Source organism: Galeopterus variegatus, unplaced genomic scaffold (assembly GCF_000696425.1).
Source record: "Galeopterus variegatus unplaced genomic scaffold, G_variegatus-3.0.2 Scaffold6235, whole genome shotgun sequence".
Classification (NCBI taxonomy): Eukaryota; Metazoa; Chordata; class Mammalia; order Dermoptera; family Cynocephalidae; genus Galeopterus; species Galeopterus variegatus.
The window spans coordinates 83,288-96,497 of record NW_007732346.1 but is presented as its reverse complement, the minus strand read 5'-3'; the positions used below and the strand labels follow the sequence as shown (position 1 = coordinate 96,497).

The 13,210-nt window shown below is 55.1% G+C and overlaps 1 protein-coding gene across 2 annotated transcripts in view; it reads right to left on the bottom strand.

Moving 5' to 3' along the window:
• Nucleotides 1-6,965: 6,965 nt before the first annotated feature.
• Nucleotides 6,966-13,210, bottom strand: part of FKBP8 (FK506 binding protein 8, 38kDa) — a 10,588-nt gene continuing 4,343 nt past the window's right edge. The window contains exons 3-10 of one of the 2 annotated variants that reach the window (XR_551842.1): nucleotides 11,991-12,160; nucleotides 11,806-11,894; nucleotides 11,264-11,484; nucleotides 10,624-10,796; nucleotides 8,715-8,792; nucleotides 8,020-8,151; nucleotides 7,358-7,598; nucleotides 6,966-7,251 (exon numbers count right to left, since the gene is read on the bottom strand). Coding sequence is in view for 1 of the 2 variants with exons in the window: in XM_008590631.1 (XP_008588853.1) it covers nucleotides 7,512-7,598; nucleotides 8,020-8,151; nucleotides 8,715-8,792; nucleotides 10,624-10,796; nucleotides 11,264-11,484; nucleotides 11,806-11,894; nucleotides 11,991-12,160 (950 nt within the window). In the remaining variant the exon portion in view is untranslated. The other variant, XM_008590631.1, reaches the window with a different exon arrangement.

Genomic DNA, 13,210 nt, shown 5'->3' with positions numbered 1-13,210 from the left:
AGCCCGTAGCTCCGAGCCTCCTTCAGCGCCGCCATCTTGCGACCGTCGCTCCCCGCCCCCCGCCTGGCTCCAGCGCCGGAGCGCCGGCCCCGCCCCGCCCAGCCCGCCGACGCGCTGCATTATTCATGAAGCGCATCTGGCCACGCCCACTCCGCGCCCCGCGAGGCCAACGGTGGCCTGCGCAACGCCCGCCGACGTGCTACACTATTCATGAGGCGCGGCCGGCCACGCCCCCAGGGCCCGACGAGTCTCCGCCTCCTGCATCATGCATATTCATAACACGCGGGCGGCCCCACCTCTCCGAGCTCTAGAGGCGGCCACTTCCGTGCACAAGCCCCGCCTCGACACGCCCACCCTCCCAGGCCCCGCCTCCATCTGTATTTTTCATAAACCTGACTCAGCCGGGCGCCGAAGCCCCACCCCGCCAGCCGCTGACGTGATGCATTATTTATGAGATCTCTTCCGCCTTCCGTCTTTGGCTTCTGGAAAAGCCGCCCAGAGGGCGTGGAGGGAGCGAAGCCGGTGAGGAACACGTGGTGGGTGGCGCCGGCGGATGGCCGGGATGGTGGGCGTGGCTATGTAAAAGAAGCGCGCGGTGGACGCTGGGTTGGGTCGATGAGGCTCTCCTTAAAGTGGGCAGATGAGATTCCCCGCCCTGGGTTGTGGGGGCAGTGGAAATAGGGGTAGCCCATAAACTGCTTGTGATAAGAGTAGAATTTTAATAGAGTAGGGCCGGCAGGTGGCTCACTCGGGAGAGTGTGGTGCTGATAACACCAAGGTCCCTGGTTCGGATCCCATACAGGGATGGCCGGTTGCTCACTGGGTGAGCATGGTGCTAACAACACCAAGTCAAGGGTTAAGATCCCCTTACCGGTCATCTTTTGAAAAAAAAAATCTTTTTTAACAGGGTAAAATCCTTCATCCCCACAGGTCCTGGGGGAGTCCAGCATCATTTTCAAAAAACAACTAGATTGGGGCCGGCCCGTGACTCACTAGGCAGAGTGCGGTGCTGATAACACCAAGGCCTCGGGTTCGGATCCCATATATGGATGGCCGGTTCGCTCACTGGCTGAGCGTGGTGCTGACAACACCAAGCTAAGGATTAAGATCCCCTTACCGGTCATCTTTAAAAAAAAAAAAAAAAAACTAGATTGGAGTTGTACGTGTAAAATTCATCCATTCAGTGGTGTTCAATACACTCACAATGCTGTGCAACTGTCATCTCCATCCGGATCGGGAACAACCTCATCTCCCCAAAAGGAAGCCCTGTCCCCATCAGCAGTCACTTGCCATTCCCCTCCCCCAGCCCCTGGCAACCAACCACTAACCTGCTGTCTGTCTCTGTGGATGTGCCTGTTCTGGACATTTCATATAAATGGAATCATACACCATGTGGCCTTTTGTGTCTGGCTTCCTACACTCAGCATCATGTTTTCAAGGCTCATCAATGTCATCGCACGTATTACTTTTTATGGCTGACTAGTATTCCATGCTATGACTACACGTTTTGTTTATCCATTCATCTGTTGATGGACATGTGGGTTGCTTCTCCCTTGGGCTATTATGAATAATGATGCTATAAACATTCCTGTACAATTTTTGCATACACAAATGTTTTCCCTTCTCTTGGGTATACATCCAGGAGTGAAATTGCCGGGTCATAAGGTAATTCTACATTTAACCTTTTGAAGAACTGCCAAACTCTTCCATAGCAACTGCAGCATTTTGCCAATCTCTTGTTTTAGATTTACAGGTTTATAGGAAGCTGAGTCTGGAGACTGGCCCTGGCCTGCCCAGACCTCAGGGCAAGCATCTCTAGCTCTTGTGACTTTAATTACAGACAGTGGTCATGGGATGAAGATTTTCAGGTGAGAGAGGAAGATGAACAGGGACCTGCTGTTTTTCTCTTCCCAGGTGATGGCATTAGTTCTGCCTGCTGCTGCCAGGCCAGTAGGACCATCTATTTACCCCAAAGGCAATACTAGATTCCTAGTATCCTTTTCGGGTACCTGTCATTATCCCCACCACAAATGAAGAAACTGAGGCTAGGAGGGGTGACGCAGTAGGTGGGCTGGGACTCAAACTCCAATCTTTCTGATCCAGAACCATCTTAATTACTTCCCCCACTGCTTCCAGTACCTGAGTCCCTCTCTACATATTTCCTCATTGAATACCCCCAGCACAGGGCCTGGCATGGAGTAGGTGCTCAGGAGATATGTGTTGAATGAATAAGTGATCTCATATTAATGCTTACAACACAGCTATCAGCCCATTTTGTGGAGGAGGAGACTGCAAGGTCTCACAAGCTGCTGCAGAGATTACAACTCCAGCCTGTCTGAGCCCCGGGCCGAAGTTCCAGATCCTCCACCCTCACCTGGGATCAGCTGATCCTACAGAGTGGTTGCTGCTACTTGCCCAGACAGGCTGACCCACCTGCCCACTGTCTGTGCCCAGCTGTTTATCCAGGAGTCTGGGCCAGTAAAATATTGGACCCAGCAGAGCTGCACTGCCTGGGAGGGTCACAGAAGGACAGGAATGGGCAGCTGGGGCACGGGAGGTCTGTAGCAGAGCATGGGAGTGTGAAGATAGCTAGGCGGAGGAGTGGAGAACATGGGAAGAGCCGAGAACATGGGAGGAGCCAGCTTTGAGAGCCAACAAACTTTGCGTGACCTTGGGAAAGGCACCTCTCATCTCTGAGCCTCTGTGGATTCATCTGGGAAACAGACAACAGTGCAGATGGTTCCCGACATAATTAAAATTTTTCAACTTTACAACTGTGCAAAAGCGATATGCATTCATATCGTACTTTTTTTTTTTTTCCAAGATGACTGGTAAGGGGATCTTAACCCTTGACTTGGTGTTGTCAGCACCACGCTCTTCCAAGTGAGCCACAGGCCGGCTCTCATATCATACTTTTTATCCATCCAACCATTCCGTTTTTCACTTTCAGTACAGTATTCAATACATTACACGAGATACTCATCACTGCATTATAAAATAGGCTGTTTGGGCCGGCCCGGTGGCGCACTGCTACAGTGCACTGCTTGAGAGTGCAGCGGCGCTCCCGCTGAGGGTTCGGATCCCACATACAGACCGGCCACTCACTGGCTGAGCGAGGTGCGGGCGCAACACCGAGGGTTGCGATCCCGTTGCCAGTCCTGGTCCGGTACTGGCGCGACACTGAGGGTTGTGATCCGTTGCCGGTCACGAAAAAAGACAAAAAGGAAAAAAAATAATAATAAAAATAAATAAATAAATAAAATAGGCTGTGTTAGAGGATCTGGCGCAATTGTAGTAAGTGTTCTGGGCATGTATAAGTTAGGCCAGGCTAAGCTATGATGTCCGGTGGGTTAGGTGTATTAAATGCATTTTCAACTTACGATACTTCCTATTTACAAAGTTTACAGTATGTAACCCTATCTCAAGTCAAAGAGCACCTGTAGTAATGTCATGCCATGCTGAGCACTTAAAATGCACCAGGCTCTGAGCTCAGTGTTTGGCACCCACGACTGCCTTCTGGGGTGGATACAGTGGTTTGGACTCATCTACCAGATGAGGAAACTGAGGCTTGGTGAGGTGAGGGGAAGGGCAGGATTGGAGACATTAACCGTGGGCTACACTGCTCGGTAACAAGCATTTCTCCACTTTACATTTGACTCACCAGTGGCTCTCAACGGGACCCCAAGAATAAGAATGGGATCATCAGGCATTGGCATGCTTTCCAAAAGTCTCTGAGAACTAGGTCACCCAAGAAATTGCAAGCCACCTTGGGGTAGCCCTTTGACTCATGCTCGACCTTGTGGGCTCTCTGATGGGAAAGACGACCCCAGCCTATCTCTCACCCCGTGTGGTTTGAACATGTCCTGTTCCTCAAGTTTGCTCATCCATAAAATAGGGATAATACTAGCACCTACCTTAGAGCCCCGGGAGATTGTCCCATGAGGATGACATGAGATGGGGACACGTGGAGGTCGCCCCAATGAAATGCACTGGAAATGTGAGCTCACACACACACATGCACACACACGTGCGCACGCACACACACACACCAAGTTCCTTCTCCAGCGCCCACTCCCATTCCCCTCAAGGGCAGGGCTGGGCTGAGTCACTGCTCAAGGCAGGTGCATGGGAGGGAGGCGACAGCAAATGCTTTGGGATGAAAGAACCCATCCCAGCTGTTCTCCAGCCCCACCATGCACTGTCCAACCAGCACACCTTTACACGTGCTGTGCCAGCCACCTGGAGTGCTCTTCGCCACCTGCCAAAGGCCTCCTGTGCCTTCAGGGCAACTGCAGTGACACTCATCCCGGACACCCCAGCTCCCCACCTCCACCCATCCTGCTCAGACCTTTGAGGATAGAATGGCTGATTGAATGACCACACTCAAGTTTGCATTTGAAGCCTCTCTCCTCCTTGTCCCCTGCCCCTAACTTGCAGGTCCTAGAATGGCTCCCGGGCTCTTCCTCTTCAGAGCTCTGCACTGGCAGTTTCACCAGCCAGGAAGGTCCTCCATCCTCTCTCCACTTGGAGATTCACTCCATCTAGGCCCAGGCCCAGTAGAGTTCCCTTTGAGACCACCCCCTTGACTGCCAAGCCTTTCAGACCCTGAGCTGTCTCCCTAACTGTGAGCGTTGGGGAGAGGCCAGGCCTGGGGCTGAGGCCTCTCGAGTTCCCTGGTATAGACCAACAAAAGTCAGTGTGTAAAAGATACCACAAAAGTGCACGAGTGAATGGGCCGGCCCGTGGCTCACTCAGTAGAGTGCGGTGCTAATAACACCAAGGCCCCGGGTTCGGATCCCACATAGGGATGGCCGGTTCGCTCACTGGCTGAGCGTGGTGCTGACAACACCAAGTCAAGGGTTAAGATCCCCTTACCGGTCATCCTTTAAAAAAAAAAAAGTGCACGAGTGAAGAGGTGGAGGGGTGAAGGTCAGAGGGCTGGGAGGTGCAGAATGGGCTGGTAGGCAGAGCGTGGGCTTTGGAAGCAGGTGACCTGGGCTTCCAGGTGGTGGGACCTTGGGCAGGAGCTGCCTACTCTATGGGCTTCAGTCTCCTCAGCTTATAAGGGGCACAAGCAAAGCAATCTCAGAGAAAAGAAGCAAAGTTGGGAGACACACAGAACCCGAATCTAGAGTTACTAAAAAGCACTACAGTTTTCAGGACTGTGTGGGACCCAGCAAGGAAACAGAGAGTGCAGATGGACCAAGGGGACTGACAGATCCAAGACACAGAGCAGAGGCTAGAAAAGACTGGCATGTGTGTGGTCAGCTGATTTTTTACATGTTAGGGGGGAAAAGTCTTCCCCACAGATGTTTCAGGAACAACTAGACAGACATATGGAAAGAAATTAACCTCAACCCCAACATCACGCCACATCCGAATATGAATTCAAAGTGGCCCATAGACTGAAACATAAAAGCTAAAGCCATGAGCCATCTAGAAGAAAATCTAGAAAATCTTTGCAAACTTAAGCCCAGCAACATCCCCTACACAAGGAGCACGAGAAATAAAAGACAAAACCTGAGCAACTGGACTTGGTCAAAATTCAAAACATCTGGGCCGAGCCAGTGGTGCACTCGGGAGAGTGCGGTGCTGGGAGTGCAGCAGCGCTCCCGCCGCAGGTTCGGATCCTATCTGATCAGAGGCCACCCCAGCTCACGGTGCCTGGAACAGTAGCAGTGGTGACTCTCACACAGGACTGGGCTAGAGGGTCTCCCCAGCCAGCCCAAGGTCCAGCTGGCTACCAGGACAACCTGTACCCGAGAGCTGGAAGTACGCAGGTTGGTGAGAAAAGAAGTGTGTCCTGTCTGGCAGTGTCCACAGCCCTCACCCCAGGTCTTCCAGCAAAGCCCCCTTCCACTCTAAGGACAGGCTAGATACCAGGGGGGCTGGACCCTGGGGATGAGGCATTGACTAAAGCCATGCCAACCTCGTGTCCCTAGAGTGACCCAGGTGGCCTGAAAAGCAGGGGCCTGGAAGGAGGCAGGGTGCAGAATTGTGTTCCAGGCCCACTGCCACCTTCTGCTGGGTGGTTGTGGCAGATGGCTTCCCCTCCTGGGTCTGTAAGGTGACAGGTGCAGGCAAGGTACCTGTGGTGGTCTCTTTTCAGGGGCCCCCTCCTTCCTGGAGGCTGGATGGAACAGCAGGAAGGTTCCCGGGTGCTGAGCTTCAGGAGGCCCAGTGATGGCTCTGCCCATCCTGGCTGCAATGGTGGGCAGCATTTATGGAAGAAGTTCCCACAGGCCCGGGTTGTAGGAAGAGCCAAGTGAGAGCTTTTATTTTTTTTCAGAGGAAGCTCCTGGAATCAACCTGACCCATCCCCATGGTCCCCAAAATCCTTCAGGGTCTGGCTCTGACTACCCACCATCATCAATCTTGAACACACTAGGCTTGATCCTGCCCCAGGGTCTTTTTACCAGCTGGTCAAAGCCCAGACACAGAGCTGCCAGCTTGCTACACAGGCAGACCCCTGTGGTCATTGAGGTCTCTGTGCACAGCATTCCCTTGGAGAGGTCTTCCTAGATCCCTAACCACATCCCCTCCCCTGGGTCCCATCTGTCTCTTTTGAGGCCCAGGGACCCTGTGTCTGCAGCCCATCTACTGAGCAAAGGAGTGATCCCACAGAATCCTTGTAGCAGCCTCAAATTAGGGCCACTGGGGTCCCCGACTTCAGGTGAGAAAACAGGCACAAGAAGCAAACACTGGAGTAACAGGTGGAGCTGGGCATTGACTCCCACAGAATCCAGCCAGGTCAGGGCTCGTAACCCGTTTCCACCTGCTACATCCCCCCACTTCTCTAGGCCTTGGTTTTCCCCTGTAACATGTGCCTGTGGTGCCTGGAGAGGAGACCCCAGCTCTAGCCTTGATTGGCTATTTCCTTGGTGTTATGTGACTCTGGATGTGTCACAGGCTGTCCCTGACTCAGCCCCAAGTGGCGATAGAAGGAGGTTCAGGAGCCAGTGGAGTGCAGGTGGGAGGCTTTATTTCACTGTGGGGGGAGGGGAGCTTGGACAGAGGGTAGCAGGCAGGGCAGGAGGGGCTGGCGCTTGGGCAGGGACTGGAAAGGGGAAGGGCTGCCCCCAGGCCTGTTGAGAAGGAGAAACTGAGGCCAGCCCTGGTTGAGACCTAACCCAGGGGGATGGGGGTGGAGATGGGGTAAGAACTGGGTCTGGAAGAATGAGGGCCTCCCTCTGGGCTGGACGTAGGGCCTTGGCCCCACCTCACTTTTCTCCTATCGGGCCTCAGTCCCTCCTGGGATGGGGTAAGAACTGGGTCTGGAAGAATGAGGGCCTCCCTCCGGGCTGGACGTAGGGCCTTGGCCCCACCTCACTTTTCTCCTATCGGGCCTCAGTCCCTCCTGCTCGCTGGGCTGCACAACCCCCAATCCTTGCTGCTTCTGACCTGGAGGAGGGGCTAGGCCATGGAGGGCAGTGGACAGGGAGCCTGGGGGAGGTTACAGAGCGTGGGATGGGGTCCACGGTGTGCGGAGTGGGTGGCGGCCACCTGGGCAATCAGTTCCTGGCAGCGATGACCACAGAGAGAGCCACACCCCCCAAGGCGACGGCAGTCGCCCCAAACAGCCACTTCCATGGGATAGACTGTGGACAAAGGGGAGGGGAAAGACAGCTGGAGGGTGGTCAAGACTGGCTTCTTGGGTCTCTTCTCCCAACACAGCCCAAGCAGGCCTTCCGGCAAATCACTGCCTGATCATGCCTTTCCTGCCTACGGACAAACTCCTACTCTGCACCAAAACCCAAACGAAATGTCCTCTTCCAGGACAACTCCCCTTCTCCCTTGAATGAGCTTCCACTCCCTACCCTGAGCCCTCCACTTTGAGTTCCACCTCTGCCCCAGCCCTGGTCGCACAGGGTTGGGGCCTCTCTGTGTTCCCAGCATCACCCAAAACAGCCCAGTTGCTGGGGACATCAGTGTTAGAAAATCCCTCTACCTGGCACACCCTGCCCATAGCCCCTGCCCCCCACCCCGGTATCCCCTCTGTGCCTGCCAGCCCCAGCTCACCCAGGCACCCTTGCCAGGACACTTGGCAGGCAGCCGGCTGGGGTTGCCCAGCATTTTCCGGTACAGGGCAGTCTCCGTGCTCCGCTGAGCTGCATGCTTCTTCACCAGCTTTGAGAGCTCTGCATGGATCGTCTGCGGGAGGTGGGTGGGAAGTGTGCTGAGCACAGGCGGTGGTGGGATGTGCCTGTCATCAGTGGAGCTCTGCCCTTCTGGGACCATGGGTTGCTTGGGTGCCAGGACACGGGGGTTCCATCTGCCCCTCTCTGAGCTTAATCAAAGCAGGGGCTGCCATGGCGCACTCAGTTAGAGTGCACAGTGTTACACCACCAAGGTCAAGGGTTTGGATACTGGCCAGCCGCAGGGGGTAAAAAAAGAAAAAAAGTGGGGCTGCCATCCCCACCCCCATAGGGAGCTGGTAGATGGGGCAGAGTACAAGCTGGCTGGGAGAGAGGAAGGTTCTGGGAGAAAGGCTGAGGACACTGGCATTGGCCAGGCTGGTGGTACCCTTGGCCTCTGGGCCTGCTGGAGGAGTGAGCCGAGACTGCCTATGAGGGAGTCACAGGGTTTTTTAGCAAACTGCATACCCCCCGCCATGGCCCAGACGAGACCACCACAGAAAGAACCACAGCAAGAAAGACCTGGGGCAGACCACAGGAGGGACTTCCCAGATGGGCCAGCAGGGCAAGTCCCCTCACCTTGTTGGAAGGTTCCAGCTTCAGGGCTGCCCTCAGGATGGGGATGGCCTCACTGTACTCGCCTTGCTGAGCCAGCACCTGTGGGGGAGGGAGTGGCATCACTATGGACCCACACTGGGCCTCACTCTCCTTAAGAAACCCAGCCCTGCCAAGTTCCTGGCCACCCTGACAAGTCCTAAATCAATCTCCAGCAACGGCCCCAGGGGTCCAGCCACCCCCATGCTGCTCCCCTAAGCCCTCAGACTCCATTATGTGCCATGCATGGCTTGGCATTATTCCCACAACCTGCTCTTTCCCCTGTGTGTCTGTCTCAGCCTAGGCCAGAGACCTGGGCACTGGCCTCACCTCCTCCTCACCTTACCACCTCAGCTGCCTGGCTCAACAGGAGCCAGATGGACATTTCCAAAGCTTTGGCCACAGCAAATGATTCAGGGCCAGGCACGTAACCAAAAGAACCAATAAGATCCAGCCTGAACTGCACTGGGGCAGCCAAAAGAACCAATAAGATCCAGCCTGAACTGCACTGCTAAGTGGGGAAGATGGAAGCATGAATCTTTTGGGAGCAGGGGAAGGGGGCGAGAAGTGTCACGGTCACCCTGGGAGAAAAAAACTGCATGCTAAGTGGGGAAGATGGAAGCATGAATCTTTGGGAGCAGGGGAAGGGGGCGAGAAGTGTCACGGTCACCCTGGGAGAAAAAAACTGCATGAGAGGAGAGACTCCAGCAGAGGGACACCGCATCCCCACAACACTGTGAGTGCCTGGGTCCAGCCTTGCCTGAAGCCAGCAATTCCAGACTTGGCAGTCCCATGAGCTGTCAATCCCTGCTCTTTGCTTGAACCTATCTGAGTGGGTTTCTGTCACCTTCAACCAGCAGATCCAAACATGTATGAGGCTACACAAGAAGACACTCCTGCTGTCCCCAGGATTATAAACTCTTCAAAATCACGGACAGCATCTTTTCCCCTACTTTTCTCTGCAGAAGTCAGTACACAATAGGTGCTTAATAAATGCCAGCTGGGGGGAGCCCCTGCTCAAGCCTCTCACAAACACACCAGGTGACCCCAGAGTCTGCACCTTGGTTCCTTTGCTTACTGTCAATAAGTGCAGAGAAGCCCCAACCCCACCCCACGCCCTGCCCAGGGTTGGTGTGAGCATGAACAGAGAGGTAGGAGAAAGCAGTTAAGATCGAGTCTGTGCAGGCTGGATTCACCCCGACATTCCACTAGGACTTTTACTGAGCACCTACTGTGTGCCTGGCCCTGTCTGCAAGGTTGGAGATGCAGCGGTGAGCAAGACATACCAAATCCCTGCCTTCCAGTAAGGAAACAGACAAGAAACATGTCACCTCCATGTGCTGCCTGTCAGATGGCAACACAGGAAACAAGACAGGGTGGGGAGAGACAAAACCTCCCGAGAAGGTGATTTCAGAGCAAAGACCTGAATGAGGCCAGGAACCTGTGCAGATACCTGGAGTATGAACAGCTCAGGCAGAGAGCACAGCCTGAGCAAAGATCTGAAGTGGAAGCTCACCTGACCTGGACAGCAAGGAGGTAGAAGGGGGACAACCAGGTGGCTCAAGGCCCCAAGGGCTGTGCTAAGACTTGGCTTTTACTCTGAGGTAGATGGGAGCCAAGGAGGGTTATATGCGAGGAGCAGTCACTGGGCCAGAGGCAGGAAACCCATGACTCAGGGTTGGCTCTGGCTTCAACCAATGGATGGCTGTGACCCATGCCACACCCCTGTGCCTGTCTGGGTCTCAGTTTCTCCACCTGTCCCCAAGAGAGCTCAGCTGGCTGATACCTATGCATTCCTCAAATCCAGGTTTGAGGACCAACCCTGGTGCCCTGGGCTGGGTAACCTGGCCTGGCGCCCTGGCGAAGGGAGCTGGTTGGCGCACCCGAGGCCCACCTTGCCCTTGCGGAAAAGCGCCTTGATGTTGTCGGGCTGGTGCTCCAGCACAAGGCTGCATGAGCGCAGTGCTGCGCGGTAGTGGTCCAGCTTCAGCTGCGAGGCCGCCAGGTTGTTCAGACACTTCACCTTCAGCTGCAGGAGCTGCTCCTCCTCCTCAAATGTCATGTCCACTGTGCAGGGTACAGCACTCAGCCGCAGTGGCCATTACCACACAGCCACCCCACCCCCACCCCTGCCTCTGCAGAGGGCCCACTACCTTCTACCCAGAGGACCTCAGGCCTCTCTGGCCTCAGTCTCCCCATCTCTAACATGGGACCAAGAGCCACACCTCCCCCAGGGCACTCGCAAGGGGTCTACAAAATGGAGCCTTAACAAAGCAAAGCAAGGACTTAATACATGGGGTGTGAGATGGACATCGTCTGTGGTCACCCACGTCCTGACACCTACCTGTGTTCCATAAGATTCTACTGGTTTGAAATATACCACAAGTCTGAAGCAAACTCTAGCCTGAAGGTTAGGGACAGGAGGTATCTACCCATACAATGGAATATTCTAGAGTATTCTGAGTTTGCAGACCCCTGTGGCTTGAGGTGTCCACATTAAGAGTTGACACCTTTGTAGGAGAGCTGGCAGTCACCTTTGGCGCTAGAGGTGATGGCCTTGATGGCGAGGTCGTAGGAGTTGGCAGCTAACACAAAGTCAGCTCGCTGGTAGTGGGCGTTGCCACACTCCCGCTTCCGGTTGGCCAGAGCCACACGCTCCTGTCCCGTGAGCATTTCCAGGTCAGGCCCATCCACAGCCGTCTTCAGGGTCACTTCCAGGCACAGGGCCGCATGCGGGGGGATGTATGGGCTCCTACTGGGGGGGTGGGGTGGGCAGGGGCAGCATTCAGACCCAGTGGCCCCCAAGCCTTCATCCCAGACCCACTGGGTTGGCTGGGGAGCAGGCGGGGAAGGGCTCAAGTCCTGAATCTGACCCCACTGTCACCTGCTCCTTGTAAAACTCAAGAGAGGTAACTCTTGCCGCCCTTCAACTGGGTGACATAGCAACGGAGATCCCCTCCCTGAGCCTCAGTTTCTTCTTCTATAAAATGGGCAGGGAAATGAGGCAAGTTGAGTGGATGCCTGCCTGCTCTACCCCCTCATCCCCACCGGGGCCCCTAGGGCAGTTGACTCTCACCTGCCCTGGGGTCCATAGCAGTATTTGGAGTCAGCGGTGACCATGGCTGTCTCCCCCACATCCATGAGCGGGACGCTGAGATCCAGAGCCTGGGGTGCGCAGGGGCAACTGGATGTCAGGTGGGCCCAGGCCCAGCAAGGCCCCAGCCCCCGCCTCACCCCATCCCATCCCACCCTGGCCCCCACCTGGATGACGTCGCAGTCACCCAGAGTGAACACCAGCTCCGGCTCCTCCTGCACCCGTGTGCCGTTCTCCAGCGACATCTGCAGCTGCACGGTGATCACCTGGCCCTTGGCTGGGCGGCTTGAGCCAGGTGGGCCTGGGACCAGTGTCTTCTTCCTCAGTAGCCCATTCCCTGCCAGGGGCCAGGGACACGCAGCCTGTCATCCAGCAGCTCAGACGGGCACCCACTCCGCTGAACGCCCTCTCCCAGCTCTGCCCACTCGCTATCCTGGAGTGGGGTGGGCCCACACTGGGGCACAAGCTAAACATCCAGTGGCCACTCTGCCACCAACTGGGCAGGGGACTCCACACTACTGGACACTGGGCACCACAGGACAGATTTGGGGGTAAGGATGGGGACACTAGGACCCGGCTCAGAAAACAATGGCTGCTTTGATTGTTGTCTTATGAAAACCGAGGCGGGGGCTGGCCGGTTAGCTCAGCTGGTTATGGCATGATGTTATAACCCCATGGTTCAGGGTTCAGATCCCTGTATTGGCCAGCTGCCAAAATAATAAAATTAAAAGAAAAAAAGAAAACCAAGGCTCAGCAAGGTCCTGCCCAGTGCAGTCAGAGAGACAGAGAGGCCCAGAGCCAGACTCAGGAGCAGCCCCTACCCTCAGTTCAAATCCCAGCTCTCAGGGCAGGCCCATGACTCACTTGGGAGAGTGTGGTGCTGATAACACCAAGGCCACGGGTTCGGATCCCTATATAGGCATGGCTGGTTAGCTCACTTGGGAGAACGTGGTGCTGACAACACCAAGTCAAGAGTTAAGATCCCAGGGCCGGCCCTGTGGCTCACTCGGGAGAGTGCGGCGCTGGGAGCACAGTGGTGCTCCCACCGCGGGTTCGGATCCTATATAGGGATGGCCAGTGCGCTCACTGGCTGAGCGCAGTACGGGCAACACCACACCAAGGATTGCGATCCCCTTACCGGTCACAAAAAAAAAAAAAAAAGAGTTAAGATCCCCTTTCTGGTCATCTTTTTTTTTTTAAAAAAAGGGCCGACCCCGTGGCTCACTCAGGAGAGTGCGGCGTTGCCGCCGTGGGTTCGGATCCTATATAGGGTATATAGGGATGTCCAGTGTGCTCACTGGCTGAGCGCGGTGTGGGCGACACCAAGCCAAGGGTTGCAATCCCCTTACCGGTCACAAAAAAAAAAAAAAAAAAAAAAAAAAACCCC